General features: G+C 37.9%; 2 protein-coding genes across 2 annotated transcripts in view; both read right to left on the bottom strand.

Moving 5' to 3' along the window:
• Positions 1-3,206: 3,206 nt before the first annotated feature.
• On the bottom strand, positions 3,207-7,795 carry LOC101300302. The gene is made up of 7 exons (XM_004290485.1): positions 7,705-7,795; positions 6,993-7,128; positions 5,718-6,572; positions 5,505-5,627; positions 4,464-4,564; positions 3,742-3,810; positions 3,207-3,577 (listed from the first exon to the last, which is right to left on the bottom strand). The coding sequence occupies exons 2-7, from the start codon at positions 7,114-7,116 to the stop codon at positions 3,416-3,418; spliced, it is 1,434 nt and encodes a 477-aa protein (XP_004290533.1). The 5' UTR covers positions 7,117-7,128; positions 7,705-7,795; the 3' UTR covers positions 3,207-3,415.
• A 3,493-nt stretch (positions 7,796-11,288) lies between these two features.
• Positions 11,289-14,460, bottom strand: part of LOC101291119 (protein SUPPRESSOR OF npr1-1, CONSTITUTIVE 1-like) — a 15,823-nt gene continuing 12,651 nt past the window's right edge. The window contains exons 4-5 of the mRNA XM_004292483.1: positions 12,093-12,170; positions 11,289-11,678 (exon numbers count right to left, since the gene is read on the bottom strand). Of these exons, the coding sequence (XP_004292531.1) occupies positions 11,289-11,678; positions 12,093-12,170 (468 nt within the window). The remainder of the gene's footprint in view (positions 11,679-12,092; positions 12,171-14,460) is intronic.

Here is a 14,460-nt window from a genome sequence, read left to right as displayed (position 1 = left end):
ATGACGAACAACATACATAGGTGCACCCTGACCCAAAAAAACATGACCACAAGCTCACAAACGTGCTGGACTGCAGGAGGCAGGAGCCAATGAAAAAATAAGAGAGGTGGAGATGCAGGACAAGAAACTTGTCATCCTCTGATTTGTTAAGTATGTTCCAGGATGGAGGACAGAATTTATGTTCCAGGAGAGTACTGTTAGCTAATCTAGTCAATCTACTTGGCTCAATTTTCTGTCTCTTTGACTCCTAAATCTCAACTTTGTGACTACCCTTTCTCTGCTTCATTTTTCTCAACCCTCTGCCTCTTGAGCAAACTCACTAGCTGCCATTCAAGAGCAACAACAGCATCATCAATCTTCATGAGCTCCTCAGCTACCACTGCAGCGGGCAGGTGTGACCTCACTGCCCTCATTTAGCCCCTCAAATTTGTCATAAAGACTGATGGTTGCTGCGATGAATCCCGAGATAGTTAAAGAGTCCAATATGCTAAATCCTGCAGTGCAATAGGAATGTTAATATGCATGTCAATTCTTCCCGGACACAGCAATGCCGGGTCAAGCCGATCCTTATGGTAAACCAACTAACAGAGAGAAGAATACTTTGGTAAACGTCAAGGATTAAACACTAGCCTGACAATGTGTTGTATTTATATAGATCAGTTGTTTGCAAGATAAACATCTCATCTACTTGAGATAACAACAAATACAAACAGAACTCTATCGATTATGATACATGGGATATGCACAGCATATCTAGAGATTAGAGAATCTAGGGAACTAGCTGTTCCTATCTGAACTAGGATCATCATTATCTCTTAATTCTGTTAGGTTTGGTGGTGGATTTCCTGCAAGTATACAGGGTGGATGTAGTATAGTGAAATGAAAGAGAAGGGGTTGTCGTTCCCACGAGGATATTAGTTCAATTCAAATTATGAAATACCTAAACTAACTATACTAAAACACACAAATCACGATAACAATTTAAAGAAACAAAGAAACAATAAAATAAGTAAACAAATAATGATAAATGAATCTAGGGCGTCATAATCAACCACTAACAATCTTATGTATGCTTTGATGCAACTAACAGACTCTTTCGTTTCTCTAGATGACAATTCCCGTATCTAAGTCCTTCTCAGGTACTCTAGACCATAATTTTCCTTAAGTGTATGATGCTCTCCCTCTCGGGTAAAGGTCGTATATCCTAACTATGCAGTTTATCATTCTCAGGTATAAATTTAACATGCAGGACTCATTACGTACTAGAAAATAAGGGAATCAAGTAAACCATTATTCTTTCTCAAGCAACAATGTAATTCACCACACTTAACCACAACCACAAGAAGCTATATAAATTATATTGTATCTCTGCTTCAAATTTATCTTCCAATTACTAAATGCAAAGCCCTAAGGTGATCAATCAAAGAACTTAAACATCAAGCATAAAATTCAACCAGTGATTAAGCATTCATCATTAAGAAACTATAAATCTATTAATTAATCATCAAAAACATAAACAATCATGCTAGGGCATCATCCTAACCCTATAAAAGGTTTAACTAAACATGACTAAATAAAACATAACGAAAACATAAAAAGAACGAAAAGGTGAAGGGTGGATAGATCTCTGCTCCTTTAGGCATCTTCAATGTGCTTCCGAGACCTCCCTCAATGTGAAATTCGTGCTCCCTTATATAGAAAAGTTTCCTGCTCATTTTTGGCTTCATATTTCCTTGTAAGACTTGGATTCAGACTCTTTTCTTGATATGGAATGGGAAAACCTTGAGATATCTCTTGTAGAACTAGGAATACATGTACTCATTGAATCCTCATCTGCGTTATTGTCCTTGAAGCTTTAGGGTTAATGATCTTGTGCCATAGATCTTGAGTTCTCCACAAAAGCTTGTAATTCCGAGCAGATTTTCTGATCTGACCTATCTTCATTCAAATGATCATAACTCAGTCCATAAGTATCGAAATCAAGATCCGTAAAATTCTTCAGAAAGTAGACTTCCATAGCTTTCCAATGATATAAGGCTCATAGTCTGATTTAATCCGAGTAATTCCCTGTAATTCGGCAAAGTTGGTTGTTCTGCATAGGCAGATTCTGGCACTTGGGATTGTAGTCGTCTTTCAATCCTTATTTGCTCGTTTTAGCTCATTTTCTTCTCTTTACGACACAAACCTATAAAAGCACTAAATTAACATAAATAAGTCATAAAGAAGAGAACTAAACACAAATATCAAGATTAAAGGGCTTAAAAATATAGGATAATATGAACACATCATTTGGCTTATCATGGTTCGTTGTTACTATGGCCACAGACAAGGCCTCGTCCTCTCACGCTGTGTCCTCCACAACTTGGAAGTGCATTTGGTCGATCGACACTATCCCCAAAGTGAAAACATTCCCATGGAGAGGCTCTCTCTAATGCTTTGCCCACAATGACAAGCTTGAATGTTAGAAGAATGACACAGAATCCAATTTTCCCCATCTGTCTCAGCCATGATGAAACGGTGGAATATTGCCTTCTCCAATGTCAATGGACGGTACAGGCTTGGTTTGCTAGCCCTTTGAACTACAGAATTGATGTGGGTAAAATTACCACGATGGATAGGTGGCTGGAGGCTATCTCAACCATGAATAATCAAAACGAAAGAAGATCGGAAAGTTCTACCATGGTTTCTTTCATCTGCTGGGAAATTTGGAAAAGTCGGTGCAGCTTCATATTTCAACACACAGTGATCAACCCTATTGCCACAGCTTCAAAAGCAGCTTAATCTAACATTGTTTTTTTTTGCAGGCAACCAGCAGTCATTCGGTCATGCCCAGTCTAACCCCTCCATTCCCACCTCAAATCAGTTTGATCCCCTCAGTTCCCAAGACCCTGAAATACCACCTGCTTTCCAAGCCTCCCCCACCCAATGTCTCAATCCAAAGCGCTACAGCCTTCCATAGTCCAGCTCACCACCCGCCACAAAATAACCCGCCACCCTCTCCACCCACAGCCTGACAGCCAAATACACACCCACCATCAAAGAGACACCTCCACCCCACATCAACCCCACTCGTATTGGCTAATTTAAAAAACCTAATACCAGCTGACTCCGAGATAAAAAAAACGAAGTAGGCTTCAACAATGCTGGAAAACAATGAGTAAAATAGATAAGACGCAAACAAATGAATATAAGAATTCCACCAATAGGAAAACAATGAGTAAAATAGATAAGACGCAAACAAATGAATATAAGAATTCCACCAATAGGAAAACAATAAGTAAAATGGACCTCAGGTTTACAGTACAATAGAATATGTTCCAAGTGAGACCGACAGAAAGGTGGTAAGCACAGCTATGGCACAAGAGTAATACAGAATATCCCAATGTTTTAACGGTACAATAGAATCTTAGAATGCTTAAAGACCTAAACCAACAGTGCGGCCATCTCTTCTTCTCAATCCAGCTGTATACTGCTTCTCTAGATCCTGCTGGAGTTCCTTCTGCTTCTCGGCTCTGAGAAGATCGGTGCTCTCTTGGCTGTTGGGGTTCTGCTCCAACTTCACTTCCCCCTTCACACCCTACAATTGGCCATAGGCACCAAGGCAACCTCAGACTCTAAAATTGTGTTAGTAGGTGAAGAAATTCTAGGATGTAAACCAGTCATTTAGGAACAAGAAAGAAGCTTCTCTTATATGCAAAATGTCCTGACAAATGATTACCATTAAGACAAACAAAAACTTACCATGAGTTTCTTGAACTTTTCTTGTCTTTCCCGGTCAGGAAACAAAGCCGTGTCCCAACGGTGACCTGCCTGTCAACATGGAGGGCATCAATGATCTTACTAAGAGGCTGGAGTCAGACACATCCACGATAAACCAAATCTATTGACCACCATTTGAAAACAGAAATCTATTGTCTATAAACATAAGAAACTTAAAAGCACATGGCACATTTCTCAACAGAGTACGATTGTTCTTTTTCCTGTTGTTCAAGCTACTATTCATGGTTGATGGTTCTCATTGCTTTTCTCCTGATAAGAACCACAAGGAATACAAAACTTCTATAAAGAAACATATTATATCTTGTACAATAAGAAAAACGATCCACAGACATGCATAACAATTGAAACAATAGCCAACTAGCTAACACTGTTTTAAGAAACAAGAATACAAAATTAAGACAACTTTTATAACTTGAACTGATATGTTTTTCCCTTGAAAACCACATGCCCAACATCTATTTTTCTTACTAAAATGGAGGTAGACCTATCAATTTGATAGGGTAATTCAACAGTCTAGTTAAAAGTATATATTGCCAATTCATCCACAAAGGATCATAGTAATCTGCCGCATATTCAGATTATGTGATAACGGTAAGTGACGACAGAAACCCCGAATACTAGAATTGCAACTTTTGTTATGCTAAGGAAACAAAAATAAAATAATAATAAACCATGGGAGATACCTCTTCTGCAGTTGTGTTCTTTTTATTGCCCCACAGCAGCTTTTTCTTTTGGTCAGCAGTTAGGCAACCTGCAGGACCCGCACCAGCAAGGTTCCTATTTACTGCAAATATGCAGAAGAGCTTTTAGACTGAGTAATTGGTTAAAAATCTATGAATCTACTCAGTAGCTAGAGTCTATACCCAATTCCTGATTGTGTTAGTATAAGCAAGCAAGGGAGGTTATAGTAACTAAATCTATGCCTGATTCCATAAAAGTTGCATGTCACGTCTATGTAGAATTAAGACAATTAGAAAGGATATGTAGGCTTCTAGTTCAGTGTTACATATATACAATCATGATAGCAAGAGGAGATGGGTAGGATTCTAGCTCAGTGTTACCTAACTCACTCATATGATGTACCCCAAAATATCAGGTGAAGAGAAGGGAGTGTGTTAGGCTTAGTAGGGCTCAGTACCTTAATGATATGTTTTTGTTTTCCTTTGAAAAGAAGTACCTCTATTTTCCTTTGAAAAGTAGTACCTTGTATTGATAAAAGGATATTTTTATGAGATACAAATACATATTATGTCTTTCGCGAGAGAGCGAGAGGCGGACACCTTTTCTCATAACATATATAAACATATACATGAGGACATATTGAAGGACTTGCATCATAGCAGTTAGATCAGTTATACCAAGTAGAAATGAATGACATGCATTTTAAGTTCAAGTGTTCATATCATCTAACATGTGAGATGCAAGACCCCAATTTAGGTTCTACAACCACAAAACAAAGATAATGAAGCCAGTCACGTAGAGCACTACATATAAAGACTGAAATACTCTGACAACCAGGATTCAAACACTTCATTTTAAAAATTTGACCCCTTGTAGTAAAGAGATCTACAAGATACTGGTCTTGGCTCCCCATTTTAACTACTTATTAAACCTACTATATTTTGTGCTTGCGTGTGTCTTATGACTATTTATAGCAATCACATAATATCATGAATATAATCCTATGAGACTGAGAACAACTTCTAAATAAATGTATCACATACCCAATTCGGCAGCTTTCATTGCAGCAACTTTTGCAGCATTTATGTCATTCTCCAGTTTACCATCTTGAATTTGCTTGGAACTTGAAGAGTCCCTTCCATCAGATGTAGTTGTGAACTTGGAAACTGAACAAGGTGTAAAAGTTAATTGAGATTAGACATGAATAAATATTGTTGAGCAATTGAGATTATTTTGAAAACATAAAAAACCATTACCATCTTCCTGACCAGCAATGCCCCTGTCCAAGTTATAAAACTTTGATCGTTTTGCAGCAGATCCTTGATCTTGACTCCTACACATATCTTTATTCTCATAACTCTCTGTAGGCTCTTTAGTGATTTGGTCCTTGCTCCTCTTAGTTTCGGTATCATCATATTTCTTTCTTTGATCCCTTTCAAGCTTTTCATCATCCATTTCCTTCAGGTGACTCTTATAACCTTCACTCTCACGATGTTTAATGTCATCTCTCCTTGAAATTGACTCACTTCGATGCCCCATAGACTCTTCATAAGAGAAATTCCTTTCGCTTCTTGAACTTCTACGATAATCTCTTTTCTCATCTTGAGAATCTCTGTCTGCTCTATGCCTATATCTCTCACTTTCCATATCTTCAAAATGTCCAACACTTTTACCAGATCCAAGTCTTTCTGACAATGAGTCATCTTTATATTTTTTGTAATCGAGAAATCTAGATCCTCTGTCTTTATCCCTGCTCCTATGTTCAAAACTATCATATTTATCTTGAGAATCTTTATTGAGGTACCGTGAATGGTTTCTTGACCTGACAGGATCAAAATGAGTGTTGCCCCTTGATTCCCTACCCGGATGAAAAGTTGACTTCTGATTAATTCTTTCTTCATCATCTGCATGCTTCTCATCTTTGATGTAGTCAGGATGCGCATAGTAACCCTTTGAATTTCTGGACTGCCTATCAGAATGCCTATAGCTCCTCTCGGAATCATTATTTAATTCTTTCCCATCATCTTTCCTTCTCGGTTGATGTTCAGAGATTTTTCCAGGATCTCCTCTTGAAGGTTTTGGGCTAGAGCTGTTGTTGTGCTCAGGACTCCCTGAGAAATAATCACAAAAGCTTCATGAGCACCATAATATACAAGAATGTAAGCGCTCACCCTTAAGCTGCTGCACATGTCACTAAATGAACAAAAGCATTGCAAGACCAAACTTACAAATACAACTCAAAAACCTAATTCAATTTTGCAGCTCTGAGCTACTCTAGGTTATCTGAATGAGCAAGAATTTGGTATATATTCTTAGCAACATGCACCCAACCTGAACCAAACTTTTGTTTTTCCTAAGAATAAAGTACTTAAAAGGGAAGGCAATCAATTGATACAGCCTGTACTCTAGTAATTTCCTGCATCAGTATAACCTCAACAGACATGAAGCTAAATTATTAAAATTACAGAGACCCAGTACAAGATCACTCCTTATTAGATCTGAAAGCCAAAGATACAAACTTAAAAACTAACCATCAGATGAAGATGACCCACTACCTGGAGATCGGTGCCGATAATTCCTTTTAACTTTATCTTTTGAAGGCCCGGAAACTGCAATCCCCTTGTCTGTGGACGGAGGGTCTAAGTTTGAATCCATGATGATTACCACCTGGCAGGACCAAAACAATTAGGCTAGAATGCAAAATGATACGACTGAAACCAATGTCACCTTACACTAAAACCAATGTATGGGCACTGAAAAAACACATCCACAACTCCCCATCCCCAACACAGACCCACAGAAAGAGCAGGGCCCCTCCTGTCCCGGGAAAATTGTTCCGAAAATTTTACAAGCTACGAAACTCCAGTTTTTGTTCTTGCTTTCACGGTTATCGGAATCCAAACGAGTTGGGAACACCAACGAAGACCAAACAACAAGGGAACACAGCTGTATCGTAATTCATTTCAGTATGCCATTACACCAAATCCCAACAGCTTCTGTTATTGTTTTCATGCACCTCATAATCCATTTCACACTTATCAAACACAGGCAAAGATAAACAATGAACAATAACACCTATACAATTAACCATTGATCAAATATAGAAGCTGAGCAGAAACGCTAGTCATAACCCTAAACCCTAACACAGCCATTCAATTGAGAATTTGAACCTTGTACAATCCCCAAAACTTCCAACAAACCAACCACAACAAGAAAATTGAGCAGTAGAGAGAAGAAGCTTACAGTACAAGTGAAGATTGAAGCTGTGCGAATTTGGGGAAGAGAGAAAGGAAGGAGGGCTCGATGATTTGGGGTTTCGGGGATTCACCCGCTCAAGCTTTACACATTTGCTCAATTGCTCGTTTAAGTAGCCTTTTCCTCCTACGACGTCGTCCCCCTTGTCACTTATATTTTATTTTCATTCTTTTTTTTTTTCCCTCTTTGTTCTTTCCGTATTTTCTTTTTAATTTTATTAATTTTTTTTATTAAAAGAAACTAACGTTCCTGCACGCGAGCGCGTTTTGTTTTACATTCTTTTGGTTTTTAAACTGCCGGTTCTATTCACTCTCCGAAAAAAAAAAAAAAAAAACTAATTTGATTGCATCATATTTGCAATTGCTGCAAATCAATACGCACAGGACAAAATTGAGAGAAGATTACGAGTGACATGACATTCACTTGAGTACACTTTGATCAATTATATATTGAATAAATGTTGATGATAATGGATTTGGGTAAACCCTTTGAAGATAATGGATTTGGGTAAACCCTTTGAAGATAATGGATTTGGTTCGTGCAAAAACAAATCAATTAAAATTCATTCCTCATTCCATTGAGGCAAGTGAAACCATTTTTCAAGTGATTTAGAAAAACAAACTATTTACTAACGGTGTTTTTGGATGCGAGTGAATTCTTGGAAATTTAATCAAAAATAGAGAATTTCTAATTTTTTAGGATTGTTTCTCCCGTTTGGATTCTTATCTCGTGGAATTAGGAATTTCCACGAGAAAATAATTGTGGAATTTGAAAGCTTAAATTTTCGACTTGAATTCCTCATAAAATATGTGTCATTTGTAAGTTTCCTTGAGTGAGGTTAGTCAAAATACAAATTCTTGTCATTTTAAAACTCTATGTTATGAAATCCAAACAACGGAATTCTAAATTAATGAAATTTAAATTTATGAAATTGTAATTCCTATGATTTTGAAATTTCTCTAGAAATTGAAATTACTTTATCCAAACACAACGTAAAGGAAGAAAACTGACAATAATTTCGTAAATCACTTTAGTTGTCAGTTTACACTACAATTGCATAAGATCTTTGAATGAAGTACATACCTGCATAAGATGAAGAAAGAAGAATCAGGAAAATAACTGATTTTTGTTATAAACTAAGGAAATAAGAGAGAGATGATAGAGAGACAATATGTGGGAGGAGAAAGAAGTGTCTCATTCATTCTTATTATAGGAGTAATGTTTACAGTAATGTTTACATCATAAGGACATAAGTAATGAGTATTTACTTGGACATCCACATAATTATAATATTTACAACAATCCCCTTTGGATGTCCACCAATGAATGATATGGTGTTGGATGTGCTTATTGTTGTCTCATTAAAAACCTTGTCAGGTAACAAAAACTCAGTGGGAAAAAAATAACCCTGGTCAAAGAAGAAAAAGAGTGCAATGCGCATATGTCTTATATAGCATAATCTTGAATGCTCCCCCTGATTAGAATCTCTCTTTGATTGATTGATGCAAGCTCCAATATCATGTATGTGATGGAATACATGTATCTTATATAGTAGATATTGTATGTCGATCACAGAAATGAGACTGTGTGAGTTTTGCATGAATGAGACTCATCATGAATATTCAATCCTGCAAAGGTTAGGGTAATACCAGCAAAACTATAATTTTATGAATAAATTTTACCTCACATGGTAAGAGACCAGATTCATTTGTTTAAATCTTTAATAAGACATTAGCTAAAGCATCAATATATAAATGAATATCAATTGACACATTTACCATTGTATAAATATCAATTTAAATATGACATACTTTAACTATAAATATCAATTTAAACAATTTATAATTTCATATATGCTCAATTGGAGCTTTAGCCACATTCATAACCTTGTGAAAGTTAGCCACATTCATAACCTTGTGAAAGTTAGAATATGTTGCAATATTGTAATTCGAATTCGATTTCTTAGTTTTGCCGTGCATAATACTCATTGGGGCAATAACTCAGTTTGACTTTAATAGAATGAGCATGCGAGCTTAGACTACTTAATTGATTTCATGAGTGAGCTTCATGCTCTAGTAATCATTCATAGATTTGCCTTTGGCAATATCTATCCTTTAAGGATTTGATTAACCAGTATGCTTATAATGACACATAAAATTTGGGGACATGCATTAATGTGTCTTTTCATCTTCGTAATAAAACAATTTACCATAAGTCTCTCGTCCATATAACAGCTGTATGTAACACTGCTTCATGCATCATACACTTATGCCCATGAATATAAGAAGAGTCATCCCTTCAATAGAAGTCACCTCAACCACAACATACTATTCCTTGAGCCATAAAAGACACTCTCTTCTCCAACCGGATGCTCTGAGGGTGAATCCTAAGCACTGCCCACATCATTTTTCGCCACTCAAATATATCAACAAAGTATAATGTCTATGTTTTCCATCTTCAAAATCAAAACTTCCATCAATATGCCTCCCAAATCACTAACCAACCTTGTACCTGTAGAATATGATATTTGGGTTTAAGCTAACAACTACCTCCCGTCGAACTTTGATGTCAGAAAAGAATTTGCTGATCCCAGAATTTTGTATTGTATCAGCCAGAGCATGATCGTTCATAGAGATTCTATCATTGTCTCTGTAAGCTTCATTTTTTGTTGAGGCCGAAATTCCTTGGTTAATAAACCCAATAGACTCTGCAACCTTAACAAAAGCATTTGATTCTGCATATATATGAAGAAATTGGGTACAATGAAGAGGAAAACGACCAAATTTTGATTTCTGCCTCATGAGAAGAATATGGGACACGCATGACAAATTATTTTTGGGTATTTTGGTAAAGAGTAAAAATGTATACTTAAGGTTTTAAACATGTTAAAAAGTAAAATGGAGGTGTATTAAGTAAGGGAGGTACACCAAAGTACAACAATTATAGTATTATGACAGATTTTTTTTAATAAAATTTTTATTAAATAACTCACACCATCAAAGTTGTTACCTAACACCTTAACCAACCAAGCCACAACACACTGACAGTATTATGATAGACATTATGATGGATATTTTAAAATCTTAGTTGAATACATCAAGATTTGTCAAGACTTTCTTGATGACTTATGTGCTACTTGTTTTTTCTGCTTATATTTTACTTTATATTGTATATTTTAATAAGGTCAAACTGGTTCCACTTGAGATATAGTGCAGCTAGAAACCCTAGCCGCTGCTAAACGTCGCCTTGCGACGTTGATATAAAAATCCTCGATCTAGCCATCCCACTCCATTCGAGTGCCTCCCTTCTCCATTATTGAAGAAGTTGCCTCTCTATTTCACTATGTCGTCCACTATTGAAGATGTTACTGCAAGTTTTGCTGCATCGTTTGCCCTAGCCAATGGAGATGTCAGAGATGTCATTGATATCTCGCATCTTGACCATGATGAAGACATTCGACCTAGCGCAAGATTCTACCTCCTAGCCAAACTGCTGACATTCAAGAAAGTCAATCTCATGGATCTTCAAGCTCACGTCAAGAGCATCTAGGTGTTGCATAGTGGGTTCAAGGTTCAAGCCCGGAGGTAGCTAACTTCAACCGCATCTGGGTACCGCAGCATAAGAAAAGTGTTGTTCCATCTTGTTATCACATCTAATGGAACATTGGCATTTGCCCTGCACAGTTCCAAAATAGCAAACTTCCTAATCTTATCCAGCCTCACAGATGAACTCGTCACATACTTTGCATTGTTTCTTATCGTAGCAATCCCATTTTCTAACTCCTTCAAACCATCATTGACTACTAAGTTAATAATATGGCAAGCACATCGTAAATGTAAATACTCCGCATCAAACATCAAAGTCTTGTAACCCCTCAACCTTCTCTTCATGTATTGCACAGCCACATCATTAGCAGATGCATTATCGACAGTGATGGTAAAGACTTTTGTGATTTCCCATTGCTAAGGATGGGCATATGGGGAATTCCACAACACCCATACCCACACCTCTCGCCCCCCGCCCCCACGTCTGCTTTTTCCGGTGCCCCCGTTCCCCATATGGGGAAATTCCTAAACGGAGGATTCACCTCGCGGGAAATGGGTTCCTCGCCCTTGCCCCCGCCCCGTTCACCAACACTGTAATGCTCCTTCAAATCTCGTCGGAGCTCTTCCTCTCCTCCTCGATTCCCACATCTCCAAAGCCTCTCTCCCTCCTCACCTCCTCAAAAACCTCCTCTAGTACCACACTAACCAAGCAACTAACAACTCAACACTATAAGCCTTATATCGATTTGGTTCCGATTCGGAATCTTCCTTGGCTAGCAGTCTGATATTGCTCGCCGCCGTTTTCCTCTTCTCCACGACATCGTTTTTGACCTGCAAGTCCTTCGCCACGCGCTTCAGCTCCTCCAACGCCTCCACTTTCTGCTTGGTCAAAGCATCGCTCTCGGCCTCCTACCATTCCGTAGCCAAGTTCAGATGATCCGAGAGTTTCTCGGACTTGGGATTCTCCTCAGAAACCTCCTTCAGACGGAAAATACGAGATCATGTTCTTGATGGGATTCTTAAGAAGAGATTATGTTCTTAAAGACGAAAGAAATGAGAAACCAGAAGTTAATCTTCTAAAAAAAAACTAGAAGTTAAAAAGATTAAAAAAACCAAACTGGGCCTGACTAGGGAATGGGGAAATCTCGCACCCACCCCTGCACCCCATGGGGAAAATTTGTTGCCCTGCTACAGCTCTACCAATCTCCGCTCCTTTATGACTGATAATTGGACAAAAGTTTATGGTTCTTAATTTTGTGCAATTTCCGGTCATTGTCCATAAAATGAGCTGTAAGAACCATTTAGTTGATGTTCTGTATCGATGTTCAAGTGTTGGTGGTGATCAATATCCTTGTGTCTGCTGCCTTCAAACCACTTAACAGAAGCGCTTTCTCATGGTTAAACTTCTCTAGCACACCTTTGACAACCTGCTTTCTATTCATTATCAGCCAATCTAGTTCTAATTCCTTACATAATGCCTTCAAACCTTCCTTCTCCACAAACCTAAAGGATAATCATTCTTAATAATCATCTCTATGTACCTTTCATCACACCTCTTTCAGTTATACTTATGATAGGTTCTAGCTTCGGTGACATAATCCGAAGAGATCTTGGATTGTTTGGGATCAGTTCGGGATATAAAGGGTGCAACTCATGTTTCCTAGTGTGAGACTGTAACACCCAGAATATTTGACCAGCTTAATTTGAAGTCGTTCGGTAAATAGCTTTGACCTTGAAGGTATTAAAAATGTGTTCTTGGAGATTTTCAGAAATTTTTAATAGGTCATGTCTAAGACTTGGATAATAAAGTACACGATAAGACGAGTTCGTGGATATTTTCAGAGATTTGACTGTTATCCGAGCTAATTTTTATGGTTCTCTAGAAAACTGCAGAAATTAACCAAAATGAAAAGGAATTTGATTAAGTGCAATCTTAGCCGTACAAATTCCATGGCTTCATCTCAGCCGTTAATCAACAAATTAAAGTTACTTATAAAGGAAAATGCCCATTTAATACTAATTTAAACCCTGTATTGCCCATTTCAATAAATTTAATAGACATTAGCCCATTCCAATATAAGGTTTTTTATTTGTGCCCAAATACACAAATCTATATTAAAGTCATAATAAAATAATAATTTTTATATATTTTTAAGACAATTTTACCCTCACCACTTCAATATATATAAGGAGAGAGAAAATGAAAGAGTGAGACTTTGCCAGAACCTCACCGGTTGCCGGACTCTGGTCATCAGTCACCAGTTGCCGGAATTTCTTCGGTCGCCGGATTTCAGTCACCGGTAACTCGGTTACTGACCCCCAATAATCAGTTACTGACCCCTAATAATCGGTTACTGACCCCCAATATCTTGATTACTGACCCTCAATAATCAGTTACTGACCCCTAATAATCAGTTACTAACCTCTAGTAATCAATTACCGGCCCCAATAATTTGTTATTGATCATTTGTAATCGAGTTACTGACCCCAGTAATCCTTAATAATCAGTTACCGACCCCTCGTAATCAATTATTGATCTATTGAAGAATGGCAGTGCTTTGTATCCTCATAGTGCCTAACAACGTGTTGGCCTCATAGTCCTTTGTATCCTGAACACTGTATCGATCTTCCATCGCATCGTTTCGTTCCTAATCCAATTGAACACACACTAAGTTAGTCTATCAACTCCATTGTGAAGAAAACACAACCACATATATCAATAAAACCCTAATTTCAAACAAAAACACATTCATCGAGCTTAATTTCAATTCCAAAACTCTAAAAGGTTCAGATTCTCTCATTGAAACAAAGAAAACGCTACCTGATGAAGACGAGTTAGGCGACATGGTCGAGACGGGGCTCACAGAAGTGGATAAAGTCGTTGAACGACAAGTAGTTCGGGAGGGCGACAACGAAGAGGAGAGAGGACTTGGCGCCGTGGGTCAGCAGCAACAACGAGCTTCCTCTTCTTCTTCGGAACAGATGCGCGATTCCTCGCCGCTCGTTGAACCTAGAGTTTGATTGCGCAGCGGCGGCAGAGATGGTGGTGAACTCGGCGTCTTCGAGGCTGATAGGGTGGTTGGTGTCCACTGAGTGGATTCGGAGGAAGAACATTGTGACTCGTTGAGTCGACTCGGCCGGAGAAGAGAGAGAGAGAGAGAGAGAGAGAGAGAGAGAGAGAGAGAGAGAGAGTCGTCGT

Source organism: Fragaria vesca, linkage group LG2 (genome assembly GCF_000184155.1).
Source record: "Fragaria vesca subsp. vesca linkage group LG2, FraVesHawaii_1.0, whole genome shotgun sequence".
NCBI lineage: Eukaryota > Viridiplantae > Streptophyta > Magnoliopsida > Rosales > Rosaceae > Fragaria > Fragaria vesca.
Note: the sequence above shows the minus strand (reverse complement) of the source record. Positions and strands in the feature narration are given on the sequence as shown.

Bases quoted from the DNA above. Each gene is read 5' to 3' on its own strand.
- LOC101300302 (XM_004290485.1), bottom strand. From the start codon at position 7,116: ATGGATTCAAACTTAGACCCTCCGTCCACAGACAAGGGGATTGCAGTT. The intron at 6,573-6,992 runs GTTAGTTTTTAA...ATTATTTCTCAG, and splicing joins TGGGTCATCTTCATCTGATG to GGAGTCCTGAGCACAACAAC. The intron at 3,578-3,741 runs GTAAGTTTTTGT...GGCCAATTGTAG, and splicing joins AAAAGTTCAAGAAACTCATG to GGTGTGAAGGGGGAAGTGAA.